We start from the raw sequence: 15,303 nt of genomic DNA, 5'->3' as shown, positions 1-15,303 counted from the left end.
AGCTCTGACAATCCATTTCAGCAGATACTGCAGGCTCACCACTTTCAGAAAGGACGACCGGCCGTAGTACTCCTGTGAGTAGTTCTCCTACTTCTGTGATATGGTATCTCACACAGATCATCCTCACCACACATGCTTTCATGCAGACTGTGAAGACTGGAGTAGATTAAGATTAAACCTTATCCTGGCAACCAGCCCTGGGAATTGTTGTCCTGTATATTATGGAAAATGGAAAGAATGAATAGGCCTACAACTGTACCATCCAGCACATTTGATCAAGGGTACCAGCAGCCAGTTTATCCAACTAACTAATGAATATCTGAAGAGCTATGGACTGGGCAACCATACCATGAAAGCGCAGCATTGTCCAGCCTCCCCTGGACTGAGAGCTGCTCACCTGTGATTTCAAGTACTTTACATTTTCTGTCCAAATTCGCTATATGTTCAAAGATTGTTTTATCTGTAAAACCCCGCTGCTAAATATTTTGTTTGTAAAAACGTGTATTTTCCATGCTTTTACTTTGGAGGCCCGATCACCTTGTGCGGTAAATCCCTTTGCAGCTTCATAGAGCTGGAGTCCTGAGAATGGGTTGCAATTTTGAACTTGTATACATTATTTGTGTGTATTTGAAGTTCTGAATAAAAAATAATAATACTTAAAATAAATAAATACATAATACATAAAGCTGAATCCTGTGGCGGAGCAAGATATAAACAAGCCACTCCCTATTCGGTCCAGACCACTGTGGCGTTCATGTGCCCTCAGACACTGCAAAATCTGACGGTCAGGATTAAATTAAATCAATAAACTTTATGAAGAAAACAACGTAGAATCAACAAAATGAAAAAATGCTAAGATTATTCATAATTATAATAGAATTATTATTTAAAGAAATCATCATGTCAATATATACACATTGATATTTTTATTCACTGTATTGGAAGAAAATGAACAATACATTATTTATATACATAATAAAAAATATAAGTTTGTATTGCCAACTCTTAATCTTACAATTTAGCATTGCTCCTGCTGCTCCAGTAGTAAAACGAAAGCTCTCATAAAGAATTTCTTTCTTTCCACTCATATTTTATATTTTATTGTTTCATATCTATCATATTTATCATATGCATGCTGAGACTGATTGTCATGTCATGTTTATTTTCTCTAACAACCATTCTTTTTAATCCATGGGAGGAAACCCAGTAAACTACACAGCAAGCAAAGTAAAGTGCTGTGTGATTTTAAATGTCCCTTTTAAAGTTACGCTGATTTCAGTTTTTCCTTTAGCTTTAATGAAAAAAACACAGCCTTTATGTGAGTCCTTATTTTTCTGTGAAAATTTCCAACAGATTTTTTTCATTCATGCTGTATGGAAATGCAATAAACGGTTGTGATTATTCATAGGGTGTCAGCGAATGCATCATTGCAGGCTCTGCAGGTCCTCTCTCAGAGTTCACAAGTCATTAACAACAACCTGACAAAATAGAATAAAATCACATTTTAGAACAAAACCAAGGTTTTGGTGTTTTTTAGGCAGTTTTTTCATTTTGTTGTCTGTCAGGAGTCTTATAGATGAGTTGTGCAGATGATCTCAGGTGCAGAAGTCTGGTCCTTTGCTGATTTCTTTGGAAGTGGGGTGGAGGCCCACGGCCACCTGAACCTGGAGGTAAGATGAAAAGAGCTGCATTATTCAGGCTCCACTCACAGTGTTGTTGTTTTCTATCCCATCGTCAAGTGTACATAACATCTTGTTCTATACTTTTTTGGTATATTTGTCTTTCATACATGTTTTGAAAATATATTTAATGTTTAAGTGCTGTATCATATTGTTGCCTATGATACAGCACTTGGAATTACCATGAGCTGGATGAGAACCTTCATCAACAAATATTTAATGTGTTTCTTTTATCTGTAACTTTTGCTTCCTCATTGCCAGCTGCTGTCCGTGTCCTTGTGTCTTCGATTTGGTTGTATCCATTTTAAACTTATCCCTGCTGTTTCTGTCTGAAGTGCTGTTTTTGATAGGGCGTGAGCAACCACAACTATCTAAGCCTTGCTGTCATGGTTTCCACAGAGGAACACGGCAAGTTAAAATGTGTCGTTAACATTGTACTTGAATATATCAGCTTGTATTATGCCTCCTTGCAAGATTTAAATCTTGTCAACTCGTCAAAGTCTATACGTAAAGATTTCTACAATTTTGTAGACTACGTAGTTTGTTCACATGTTAAATGATTGCATGACCACTCAAATGCACTTATATCAGTAAGTTTATGCATCACTGTTCATACTGAGTGGACGCTCATCCCTGAGTCTGACTGTCTTCAGTTCAGCAGTGTCATCTCAGTTTAGTACAAAACTAGGCATACACAAGCAATGCACATGAGATTAATAGCTAACTATCCTATTATTTATGACAGAGTAAACACATTATTATTGTTTTTGTGACTTAAGACGCCTATTAACAAGCTTTTAGTAAGATATTGTGAATCACGGCTCAGCTGACAACACTGCTCTCAGTCACCAGTGACATGCTCCACTGCTAAAAGCTACTGATGATGAAAATGGTGATTCAGTAAGTTCAGTTTAAATGTTTGTTAATAAAGATTCGCTCGTACATGTATTTAACGCCTTTTATCAGTTTGCAGGAATATGATACTAATATCTAACAGCACCTACACTTGTTTTTGTCACCAGCACATGTGATAAAGTGGAGCAAACCTGGACAAACAGCACAACCCTCCCTTCACACACACACACACACAAACACACACACACACACAAACACACACACACAGTGAACTGTTTAATCAGACTGACTTCTGTATGAGCCCCATCTGCTGGATGGTGTCAGGCAGCGGCTGTCTGAGGGTCTCAGGCAGGAAGAGGCAGAGTGGAACGCTGAATAGGGACAGAGAACCCACGACGATCCACGGCAGGAACTCACTCAACACAACTGGAGACAAAACCAGACCACAAATCAGACCTGCCTCCTGAAGCAGGGGTCCTGCTAAAAATGCATCTACAGAGTAAAACAGCTGTCGTTTTCGGCATTTGTAGACAGCGGATCGATTTTAAATATGTCTGGGAGGGGGTTTATTCAGTCTGTGAGAGTAATGAACGAGAAGGAGCTGTTTGATGAAGAGCTGCAGCTGACAGGATTTAAACCTCCAATTTCTCAGGGAACTCCTTTCCCTCATGAACGTTATCAGGTTCTCTATAATCAGAGTTTATTTAATTTTGACAACCAATCCTCCGCTATTAAACCCTCCTAACTCTCTCCATGCTAAAAGTAAAATGTGACTCCCCCCTTTTGTATTATTATCTTAATAATGGAAATACAAAACTACATTTTTGGAAATATTGCTTACTTGAACTCTGAAGTGGTCCTCCTACAGGAAAATAAAAACGAAACCAGCAATGGCCTCAAGCTAATTTAGGTTTGAAGCCCCTGACATACAGTCAGGGGCTTCTACATTTTTTTTTTTTTTTTTCAGATAGATATCTCAAAACCTCACCAGATAAAACCAAAACTATCTGTATCATTAGATTCATCTAAGGGCAACTGGAAAAAAATTGTTGTTTTTTGTCATTTGGGTGAAGCCAGAACTAAAGCTCCTACTGCAACTGGCATTGGTGGTGCTGCTATGAAAATGCTTCTTTGCAGACTGAAGAAAAAGACACACTAGAGACCATCTTGTGATGAGACCACACCAGCCGCGACAACTGGCAACATGATGATGTTTCATAAATAAAGAACTTCACACATAGACAAACTGGTTCAAACAAACCATATTGATCATATTAAACTGAAAGTATTTCATATACACTTTCTGCAGTATGATGTATAAAGTAAAGGATCTCACCCAGCTGCAGCAGGTATGAAGAAACAGAGGACCCCACTCTGGTGAACATGGCACAAGACGACATTGCTGTGTTCCTGATGACTGTGGGAAACACCTCACCAGTGAATACGTACAACACCCCACTGCAGGCCACAATGGCGAATTTACCCAGCAACACCAGGGTCAGGGTGACAGCTGGATGACCTGCAGGCAGGAGTAGGGCTTTAAGCTAGTGATGGGAGAAACAAAGCATTCTTGAAGCACTGAACCTCTGCCCTGAATAGCGACTGCCCAATCATACCATGACTTGGCACTGCAGGCCTGTCAAGTTTTGTATCTCTCAACATTTGTAGTGCATGGGGCATAAATAAAAGAGGCATTTTGTATATAAAGAGTGTGGAGGGTGGCGTCTTGATCTTAGTCTGTTCACCCAAATATAATTGCAAGGAATAGATTCTTCAGTGTGTTTATCTTCTCTTACACAAACTGCAGCCACTAGCATGACTGACCACCAACATAATTTACAGTGGGATGTTAGTGTTAATTTTAAAGTTGAAGAGCAAAAGCTAGCAATAGCTAGCTACATCATTTTCAATGCAGCAACGCGCCTTCAAAAGCAGGGAACAGGATGACTGCAAAGTTAATAATAATGTCAACAATGCCAGATCCAGATCCTTGTCAGGCATAGCACATGTCACTGAAAAATCAATTGTGTTGAAACTGATTAACTGTCTCAATATTTTTTCAATAAGATGAATCTTTATATTCAATCATAAAGAAACTAAACAGTGGTGTACAGCTAGTTTGTCTTACCGTGCAGAGTTATCTGGATGAGGAGCAGAGCTAGTGCCCCCAGCAGGGCGAGGCTGATAAAGGACTGACGACGAGGAAAACTGCGTGCCAGCAGCCAGCTGGCAGCGTATGCTGGCAGCTCAACAACTGACATCAGGAAGTAGTTTAGGTAGGGGTTGCCGGGGAGAATAGATATGTTGAATGACAGTCCAAAATAGTTCATGCCGACAGAAAACCTGCAAATAAGAAGGGAGCAAAACTCAAACTCAAACTCTACAGTCATGTTAGCTGCCGCTTGGCCTCATCGTTGCTTACAGCAACAGTATGAAAGTGTTGGGCAGAGCGAACAACACACTGATGATGGTTTGTCCTGAGGATGGTGCCAGAAGAGAGGTCATGAGGTCATTTTAAAAGGGTTATTCCTCTGAGAAGAGGAATGTCAATCTTAACATTACATGGTGATGTTATCGTAGTAAGGTGGACCTTTACAGGTTGGAAAAGCTGGTCAGGAGGGCCGGCTCGGTGGTCGGCATGAAGCTGGACCCTCTGGTGACAGTGGCAGAGAGGAGAACTCTCAACAAACTGCAGGGCATACTGGACAATGCCAACCACCCTCTGCACACTGTCATCAGCAGCCAGAGGAGCCGGTTCAGCGACAGGCTGCTCCTTCCAAAGAGCCGGACAAATAGACTGAAAAACTCCTTTGTCCCCCGTGCCATCAAACTGTTCAACTCCTCACTGGGGGGGAGGAGGGCGAACAAATGAACAGAGAGACTGAAGGACAGGGAGGAGAGGTCTAGAGGCTTAAAGTTAAATATATTATATACACATACACACACGTGTATAAATATATATACATATATATTCTTATCCCTATAGTGTTATTTTATATTTATTTATATGTATACTTATTTTACTGTGTATGCGTGTAACAGTGCTGTGTGTGACATGTAGCTTCAATTTCCCTGAGGGAACCTCCCAAAAGGATTAATAAAGTCGTCTAAGTCTAAGTAAGAGAAAAATATTGTCTTGGTGGTGGTGCTAAGGAAAGGTCAGAGGGTCACTGGGGTAAATTGGGACAATGAACATCCACAGTAAATTGGAAAGGGACAATTGGTAGTCGAGACTATTGCTCTGGAAGGATGAACTAATTGACCATGCCATGCTAGAAAGAAGGAAGTTCCTGAATTGCAGGGAAAATTGCGGTGTAAAGGTATTTGAACTCACCAGATGAGCCACAGCATAAGTGTGATATTTCGAATGTTTGCAGTCCTCAGCTGGTCCAGGAAGTTGAGGGACTCATCCTTCTGGCTTTTTTCTGTTTCAACCTGGGGAGAGACAGACACTGCATTACAATAGCTGCTCTCATTTAGTGTGTGGATCAAGGCTGAGGTTAGAGGTTACTTACATTGCTTGAGAGGAAGATGACATGTGGAGCTTCCACTTGATTCTCCAGAGCTGCTGACCTCAGCAGGGTTTCTGCTTCCTGCAAACGGCCACAAGACACCAACCAGCGTGTAGACTCTGGAACCAGCCTGGTGGACAGATAGACGAATACAAAAATGTGTCCTCTAGAACAGTTAAAAATGTTTTTGGTGTAAATTGGAGAAGGACTCTAGATCAATCTGGTTCTTTCATCTGTGCATTATATACTTATTGTCAGTCATTAAGAGTTAGCACAGCAACAATTATTTCATCGTAAGGTAGACAGTAGAAAGAGTGCTCATGTAACAAAGTTTTTTCACTGTGTTCTTTCGTCTGACTGAAAGTGTTCAACATGAGTTTCTTTTGTAGTACATCAATGCACAAAATTTAGGTTACAAGGGAGAGGTATTATTTCACAGTTGGATAAATTCCTAAATAATAACATAACACGGTATGAAGATATATCTTGAGTGTACCGAGATCATCTTACCACCAGAGAGGGATACAGGCCAAGCCTGGCACAGCCATGATCAGTGACAGATATCTCCAGTCCCTGACCAGGTAACCAATAGCAGGCAACAGCATCATAGCAGACACGAAGACAAAAGGCAAGACCAGGTTAGAAAAGAAAACTCTGGTCAAACCAGTCAGGGTCTCTGAACCTGTGCAAAAAAAAAAAAAAAAACTGTGTCAAAGAATTAAATTAAGTGTCCTCATGGACCTGTTTCTGTTGTCAGACTATTAAACAAATATACAATACAGCTAAGACAGCTCTTTAAGTATTAATACATCACCCAAGTTAGTGAAAGGTTGACAAATGTACAATCATATGACAATCACTAACATCATCCAAGTTAGTGAAAGGTTGACAAGCTGACAATCGTTCTTCAGCATTATTGAAGAAATATCTTTACCCTGCCAACAATACAAGATTTTCTTCAGGGGTTAAAAGCACTGGCAGTGTGTGCAAAGCCAAAACAGACAGAAGATGAATTTCACATGTGTCATGGGTCTGGACAGTGTGTTTTTCTGTCCTCCAGTGAGACTCCATTGAGGTCAACAACAGACCAACAACACTACTGCTTACTACCAGTGGAGAGGAGGATAAAAGTCAGCGGTCACAGTATGATCAAGACAAAAAACCCATACCTAATACAAACAGAGCTACGTAGCCGGCGAGCTGACCCAGGCCAATCATGAAGTAGAGCACGGTAAAGACCGGCCAGGAGGGAGCGAAGGCCAGAGAGATGCTGAAGACACTTTGCATAGCCATAGAGCCAAACAGTACAGGCTTCCTACCAAACCTGAAGTTAAAAAATACAAGAGAGAACAGAGAGAATACAGGAATAGAATGGTGTCAGCCACAACAGTAACATACTGTATTATGGTGCTCTACATTAATGTCAAAGTAGATAGACACTGAAGCAGGAAGATATTGTTGGTGCCTAGTAGCATGATGGTCATCCATGTTAACCGCAAGAAAGTAGCAGCAAGAAGTCTAGGTTAAACATTAAATCATTCAGCTAACAAAACATCAAAATTACTTTGTTGAGTATTTGCCATACATTTCCTTTTTCCACAAACTGTACCAGACCTTCATCTCTTTTAGTCAGTGCTTGGTCAGCTGACAGCTAACTATCAGGCATACTTTGGCTAAACATTCTCCCCCTGTTAACTCCATAGTAGCTGAGAGGAGTGGCCAGTTTGAACTGAAACTGAAAAGTACCGGTCAGAGATCCGTCCAGAGATGAAGCATCCGCTCAGTCCTCCCAAAAAGTAGACAAGAGAGGTCAGAGGCTGTTTCCACTGGTCGCTGCACACCAGGTTAAACTGGAAGACAAGGGACATATTGACATTCTGCAGCAGACATTAACAAAAGACACATAGACACTGAAATACAAAGCAAATATGGGAATGAGTCAGGTATTCCTTTGACCTGGTCTATCTTTGCTTGGTTTTTCTTTTTTTGTACTCATGATTATCCTGAGTCAGTTTGTGCTGAATCTCTGTTCTTCTCAGTCTTCTGCCCAAGTTTCTGAACTCATGTTTCCTGCTTGAGCTGATTGGTTCTTCCTCTGATCTCAGCATCCAGTTTGTCTCAGACCCATTCTAGAGGATATTACTTCTCTTGGGATGGTCCTCCAGTGGCCATCTCCTCCGAGCCCTGCCCTCATGAATCAAACTCCCTTGGGCCTGGTCTTCCAGGGCTGGGCCTTATTGTCCTGCTAATCAGATTCTGTTCATTTAGCAGTCATATTTGTTGAGACAGTCCTCCAGTGTCCTGTTCCAGTGAGTCCAGTCCTCCAGTGTGCATCTCCTAAGTGCCATTTCTCTTCAGTCCTTCCCCTTCGTGCACTGGTCTGCAGATTGTGGCCCTACATTCTTAGTCTTGTCTTGTCAATCAGCTCTCCTAACTCTCTCTGCACTAAAAGTTAACTGTGACTCCTGTAACTCTGTGCTACGACTACCACAGCAAGCCGAGTGCAAGGTTCAGATAAGTTATTTACAAGGAAAACTGTTCAAAACAAACTTGCATCCAGGGTTTACTTCTGTTTGCATAAAAGTAATATTGTATACAAACTGTGGTTTGCATTTTTATATTATTATGTTAATAATGGAAATAAAGACCTAACATTTTCAGAAATATTGCACTTTCTTGTAGTACTTGAACGCTGAAGTGGCCCTCCTACGAAATGACAAATGAGACCCCTGCCTTAGCTCTTCAGCCTGGTCCTCCAGCATCTGGTCCCCTCCTTTCCAGGCAGCCTCCAAGTTGCCTGGTTTTAGCTGGAGCTGTGGCTTCAGCTTGCCTCTGGACTGTTTTTTCTCCTGTGGGCTGGGCTGTCCTCCTGAGCTGTTCTTGTGCCAACAGTTTGCTTACCCAGTGATGATAGCCATACAAATGGAAATAGACCTAATGCCTTAAAGGATTACAAGTACATAAATCACATTGTGTTGGGGAGTTTGATTGCTGTGATCCCCTCAGTCTGCGCCCCACTGCCAGGTTTTCATGGTACTTGAGCCCTCCTTGTTTTCTTGACTGTCTGTTTACATGCATTCTTTCCTATGACTCAAACTCTGTGTATGAAGACTTTCCGCTGTTTCTGACATTTTCCGCCAAAGTTGTGACTGTAGAGCCTCATTTAGCTCAAAATGTTTGAAAACTTTGAGAAGTGCATTGGGACAGAGAGGTAGCCTGATCACAGGAGAGTCCAGGAGAGCACAGCCTTTGTTTTTATTTAACTTTTGGGATAAAAAGTGACTTTAACTTCACTCTCACCGAACCTGTCTGCAGCAACGAGCTGCAAGGGTCCACCATATATTACAATTCTAAATTGAGGGGATATACATTTTACCTCATGACAGTACAGAGAGAAGATGGCAAAAAGAAAAGATGCTGCAGGACATCAGAATGAGTACCTGGTGAGAGGCAAAACTGAACACATACACAGGCACACACACCCTCCAGGTCTGTTTGCTATCATTGTTATATTCACGTATGTACGTCAATGCCAGTCACTCAATTACTGAGCCGATTATTTCGCCCTTTATTTTAATACAGTATTACATTAAATGGAATATCTAAAATAAAGTTAAAGACACAAGTTCAGTTGCTGCAGCTCTTGCTCAACACAAGTTGTGGCATTACATCACAGAGTGAGATCACAGATGCAGGAGACCCCGATCCAATCCAGAGTTTCTCATGTGAGCTTCCTGTTGAAATGAGGTCTCTCCTCTTAGTGTTTTACAACAGAAACTGTTCAGACAAGTCTGAATTTGTATTCATCATGATGGAGGCTAAACAGTAACATAGGGTAGACGGGGGTGGGGGTGTACCTCAGTCACTACAGTAGAGTGGTAGTACTCTGTACTGTAGTTCCATCCATCTTTACAGCCCTCCTGCTTCAGACTGGAGAGGAGGATCTCTGGACTCGATCCCAGTGCTGATAGGTTGTGGACCAATTCCAGACTTCCAAGTGTAGACAGGTTCTGCACCTGGTCCAGCTTGTACCGGCTACAGCTGCTCCTCTCTTGCTGCTCTGCCACCTGCTGAAAAGGAAATGAAAATGATTGATTTTTATCAATCATTTATTCAAACGTGTGCTGCATGGCACCATCATGCACCCAGGGCAAATAACGGGGATTTGGATTTCTTCAGTCTGAGGTTATGTAATTGTCGTACTTATAAGAAAATGTAAAAGTTCAACTGATGCTGCAAACTTTATCAAGTCGTTAATTTGATTTTATTGAAAAGACTAACCTTGCAACAAAGTTATTAGTTAGAGTTGGGTTTCCCAACTCATCAAAAACTGACACTTAGGGATTGTAGGACGGGTCGGCCGCCATTCCAAAGCATCATTATTTAACAAGTTGGGAATGAGACTCAGAAATCAACCTTCCTTACAAATAGCACCTTTAAATGGATTTAAAGTGTTTTCCGAATGATCCGATTCTCTTCAAATAGAGCCTGGTTTGATTCACAAAGCTGTAATTTCCATCAGGCTAAAGAAGTGACAACTGTCCGATGGTGAATAAAAAGTCTAAATTGAAGCATTTAATAATATTTTTCTCTTTCACAGTTACTCTACTTGAACGGGCCTGGTTCCAAATCCAACTGGTTCTGACCTGTGTGGGGATGCTCGCCTGGATCCAGTCCTGGCTCAGGTTGCTGTGGGCTGGGATGTGACAGTGGTGTGAGGGACTAGCCAGCAGGAACATCATGGACAGGGTTTGATATCCAAATGGAATGGAGGTGAGACAGAGCACGAAGGAGACTCTCCTCTGGAACGAGCCCCAGGTCCCCAGGAACGCCACTGACGCTTCGTAGTCCTGCATTTTACTGGACTCTATTCTACTGTATTTTTACGTTTTTTTACTTCACACCTACAGTCGATACCTCAATCTATTTAGTGTGACTAACATACTGTTATTACAATAGATGTATAAAACAACAAAATGTATATTACAACACTAAGTACCAATACCTTCTGTTACTCTAAATACAATTACAGATACAATTCTCCCTCCCACCTACTGTATAAATACTGCAATAAGTAGAAGTATTTAGTCTCTCTGAATACAAATACCAGTAATACTCCTGATGCAGCAATGTCAGTCCCTCTGCAGGATCTTTATGGGGCTTCACACCTCCTTTATTCACCTTTCCTCCTCCTCCTTGTCACAACTCCTCATGATGTCAGAAATGGACAAAGAGCAGGGCAGGGATAAACATTATGTCCCTTTTAAAAAGGTAACTGATTATTGGGACTATATTAAGTAAAATGTCCTGGTGAAGTTAAAGAGTAAACCAAAGCTCTGAAAAGATACAGTATGATTAAATAAAGCTGGTACTAAAAACTGTGTTTATATCATTTATGTTTATCACATGAGACAACATTTCACATTAATGCATATGTGGTTTTCAAACGTTTCACATGTGAAATAGAAGAAATCACACTTGAAATGCATTTAAAATGGCATACTGTATTAACATTGACATCAGCTCAAGATTCCCATCTGTGTAGCTCCTGAAGTTGGAAAACACCACAGCGGTCATCTGCCTCATCCCAGACAGTAACAATTCTGCATACGGATTTAACCAGGGGCGCCTATTTGAGGACACTGGACCTAGCTGGGACCTCTGTCAGGAGTCCTCATTTGCTTCTGTCTCGTTCTCTTCTCTAAAAGCTCTTCGCACAGAGTTTTGACGTATAGTAAAGTGAATAAGTTGTTTACAGTTTTAGTTTGTTTTAGAGCCACACAGTACCATAAAGTTACGTTTTTCAACATGAACTCTGTTAAATGGTCAGGAAACCATTTTTTACAGATTTTTTTATTTATTTAGAAGAAAATAAAGACTTATGTGTTAACATGTGTTTCATCCTATGTCAGGTGTGGAGTTTACAAAGCCAATCCTCACATTCATTTGATTGAGTGACATGTGTTAAGGCTGTGGCACTGCGGACTGCAGGCGGTACCAGCTGCAGCAATACACTTAGAAAATAATCAACTTTGGAGAAAATCAACCTGGTATCACGTTGCAGTATCCAATAATGTAGGCGATCAGATGAGCAGCATGAATGACCACAAATACAACAGAGTGTAACATGATGTCTCACGTGTAGTCACTCAGTTTGGTCTTGTGCACCAGCTGAAAACCCACTGTGATAATATGCCTCAAATCCTGGTTGTCTATTGTAGGTAAAAGTGGTTTTTTTTTAATCTGTGGATGTAGACCAACTCATAGGGCCGGCATACTAGTAGCAAAGCAACATAGATGCTTCTCTGTTCTTTAATGGCAGTTGGCAAAGTGTTTTCATCTCCTGGAATCTTCTGGTGTTAAACAAAACAGGACACACAGGACACTCCTGTTTGTCACACACACAGGAGATGGAATGACTCCACCAGCGCACAACTCTGTGGTTAATTGTCAGAAATAGGGCTTAAGCCCAGACAAAATAACTTTTTGGCACCACATTTTGGGGGAAAAGACAGAATGTGCAGTGTTGGCTGCTAAATGTGTCACTGCCTCTCACAACAAAAGAGGAAAGAAGAGAAAAAAAATACTCGTATCATATTTTTTCTTACCACCACCACCTCATTTTATTTGTTCTTTTATGTTAATCTCCTTCCTTATTTTTCATAACTCTGATTGCGCCCTCCAATATGCTGGACATTTTTTTCCTATCATTTGCAGATTTGGAGAAAGTCTTTCATGCTTATATTTCCTTACATAAGATACCCTGTCAGTTTTTAACTTTTTCATTATTTAGTGCCACAGAACAGGAAAAAACAGTGTGTCCAGTAAATGATCAAACCAGTTAAAAGCTTCCAGTGCAGTCCAGTTTTCTCCCTAAGGACACCCCAGCCTGAGGTACCCACAGCAGAACCAGTTTGTTCAGGCCAGACTATGACTAAGGGTTATTCTTTTACTTCAGATGATCTTGTAGCTGTGTACAAAGACTTTTGCTGGTATACAAAAAAAAAAAATCTAACTTTGACTTTCTCAGGGCTTGCAGCTTAAATAACCTTTTGGTCAAATGTCTGATCTATCCCTTATCAGTTCCTAGAAACACAGTCTGCTGATTGTGAATAACTAGAAGGAGGAGGATGAGAGGGAGCAGTTTCCCATCAGGGCTCACTGTGTTATCCTTTCAAGGCTGTGCATTTAACTTATTTTCAAAGTGTTGAAAATAAGTGGACAGCACTTTCTGTTGAGGGGGATTGGGTCAGAGATTGTATTGTCTGTAGTTTGTTGGATGTTTCAGTTTCAGTTATTGCAGCTGTTCTTCATATTAATCTTTCCCACTGCCCACACGTTTTCTACTGTAGGTCAAACCAGCTTTAGTGTGACAGATTTCAACAACATGTGCTTTAGGGGTGTAACAATACATCAATCTGGATCGATACATCGATTCAATGAGCAACAATCCAATAGCATCGATGCAAAGTGAAAACATTGATCCTTATTACCTCCATCGTTAAGATGCGCCTTTATTTTGAAATTCCCATGGCACGTCTGTGTCACCGTTTCCGTCCATGTGCAGCTCTTTTCTATACAGTGCTTTCTTTTTATTAAAAAGAATAGATTGTTTTCCATTTAAATGTCTGGGACCATTGATAAAATAATATTTCCACTGAAGAGTTCAGTAATAAAACTGTCAAATCATATTTAAGTTGTTTTTTGTGAGTTGTTATAAATGTAACTGATTGTGTTGAATGGGCATATGATATCATCTCATATCGATCGCAGGCCCCTGTATCAAATCAAATAGAAATTGTATCGTGGCAGACTTTGTGATATCAGCAAATATCGTATCGTCCAAAGAATCGATATAATATCGTATTGTGATGAAACTTGCGATTCACACGCCTAATGTGCTTTGGGAGATGAGGTGAGAGTTATTAGCCACCAGGTTTTGAAAAGCATACTGCTGTTCTAGCATTGCATTCCTATAACACTGATGGACTCATTAATTAAATAGAAATGATCAAAATCGATACAGCCGAACCAGAGGTACCATCTTTTCTATTCCACACATTACCCACAATGCATCTTAGCCACTGAGTGACATCACTGGAGGCAATTTATCAGAGCTTACTCTGGAGCCGCAAAAGGTTTTTTTTACTACTTTTTACACATATGCAGTCGCAGTCCCAAAGGTCTGTAGACACACTTTAATGTATGTAAAATTGTCGGCATAACCCTTTAATACCCCTTTTACACTAGACTTAAATCCCACTAACATCTGGCTTTTGTATTCAGTGGGAAAGGTCATAATCTACATTCATTCTGGTGTTTGTAGACTCTGCAGTAGTCACTAATATTTATCAGCTCGGCAACTTTTTTCCATAAAAAATGCCTACATGACGCCCACAAATGTCCTGAACACAGCAAAACAATAGGAAAATAGGCAGGGTCTCTGCAGATAGACATGCCACACACCTAGGAGGCCATAAGTAGTGATTGAGAGATATTATTTTTGCTCATATAGAATCTTTAGGAAAATTCTGCATAGTCACCTCTAATACTGACCTGCACTGGAATGCTTGCCTGGATCCAGTCCTGGCTCAGGTTGCTGTAGGTTGGTATGTGGCAGTGGTGTGAGGGACTAGCCAGCAGGAACATCATGGACAGGGTTTGATATCCAAATGGAATGGAGGTGAGACAGAGCAGGAAGGAGACTCTCCTCTGGAACGGTCCCCAGGTCCCCAGGAACGCCACTGACGCCTCGTAGTCCTGCATTTTACTGGACTCTATTCTACTTTATTCTGTTCTATTCTATGTTATTTTACCTTCCACCTGCTTCAATACAATAGAGGCAAAAACAACCACTGTATAGGCAATATTACAGCAATAAGTAAAAAAAACCTGCACTATGGGTTACTATGAGTACAGTGACTACAACTACAATTCCTCCACCTATGTGTGCTGCACTAAGTACAAATGTTAAATCTCTGAATACATAAACAGCTAATACTCAGCAGTGTCAGCTTCTCTATGTAGGATCTCTCTGGGGCTCCTTTATCCCAAGCAAGTCAAATGAGCTCAACCTCCACAAGTCTGTGCTCATACAGCAACTACTTGTTACAACTCTTCATGTTGGGAAAAACAACCCTTCTTATCAGAAGAGCAGGGCAGGAGGAAACACTGTGTCCCTTTAAAAGGTAAACTTGATGATTGGGACTAAATGAAGCACACTGGCCTGGTGATGTTTGAGAGTAAACTAAAGCTCT

The 15,303-nt window shown here is 40.8% G+C and overlaps 1 protein-coding gene across 1 annotated transcript; it reads right to left on the bottom strand.

The window, feature by feature from the left end:
- Window positions 1-1,032: 1,032 nt before the first annotated feature.
- LOC311262462 (solute carrier family 22 member 4-like) lies at window positions 1,033-10,902 on the bottom strand (the record flags this gene model as incomplete). Its single annotated transcript, XM_084361846.1, has 11 exons — window positions 1,033-1,664; window positions 2,825-2,960; window positions 3,871-4,053; window positions 4,663-4,877; window positions 5,869-5,969; window positions 6,050-6,176; window positions 6,557-6,728; window positions 7,216-7,370; window positions 7,793-7,896; window positions 9,904-10,116; window positions 10,693-10,902. The coding sequence occupies 11 exons, from the start codon at window positions 10,900-10,902 to the stop codon at window positions 1,571-1,573; spliced, it is 1,710 nt and encodes a 569-aa protein (XP_084217972.1). The 3' UTR covers window positions 1,033-1,570.
- Between the last annotated feature and the right edge of the window lie 4,401 nt (window positions 10,903-15,303).

This window comes from Pagrus pagrus (assembly GCF_965226575.1).
Source record: "Pagrus pagrus genome assembly, chromosome: 9".
NCBI lineage: Eukaryota > Metazoa > Chordata > Actinopteri > Spariformes > Sparidae > Pagrus > Pagrus pagrus.
Note: the sequence above shows the minus strand (reverse complement) of the source record. Positions and strands in the feature narration are given on the sequence as shown.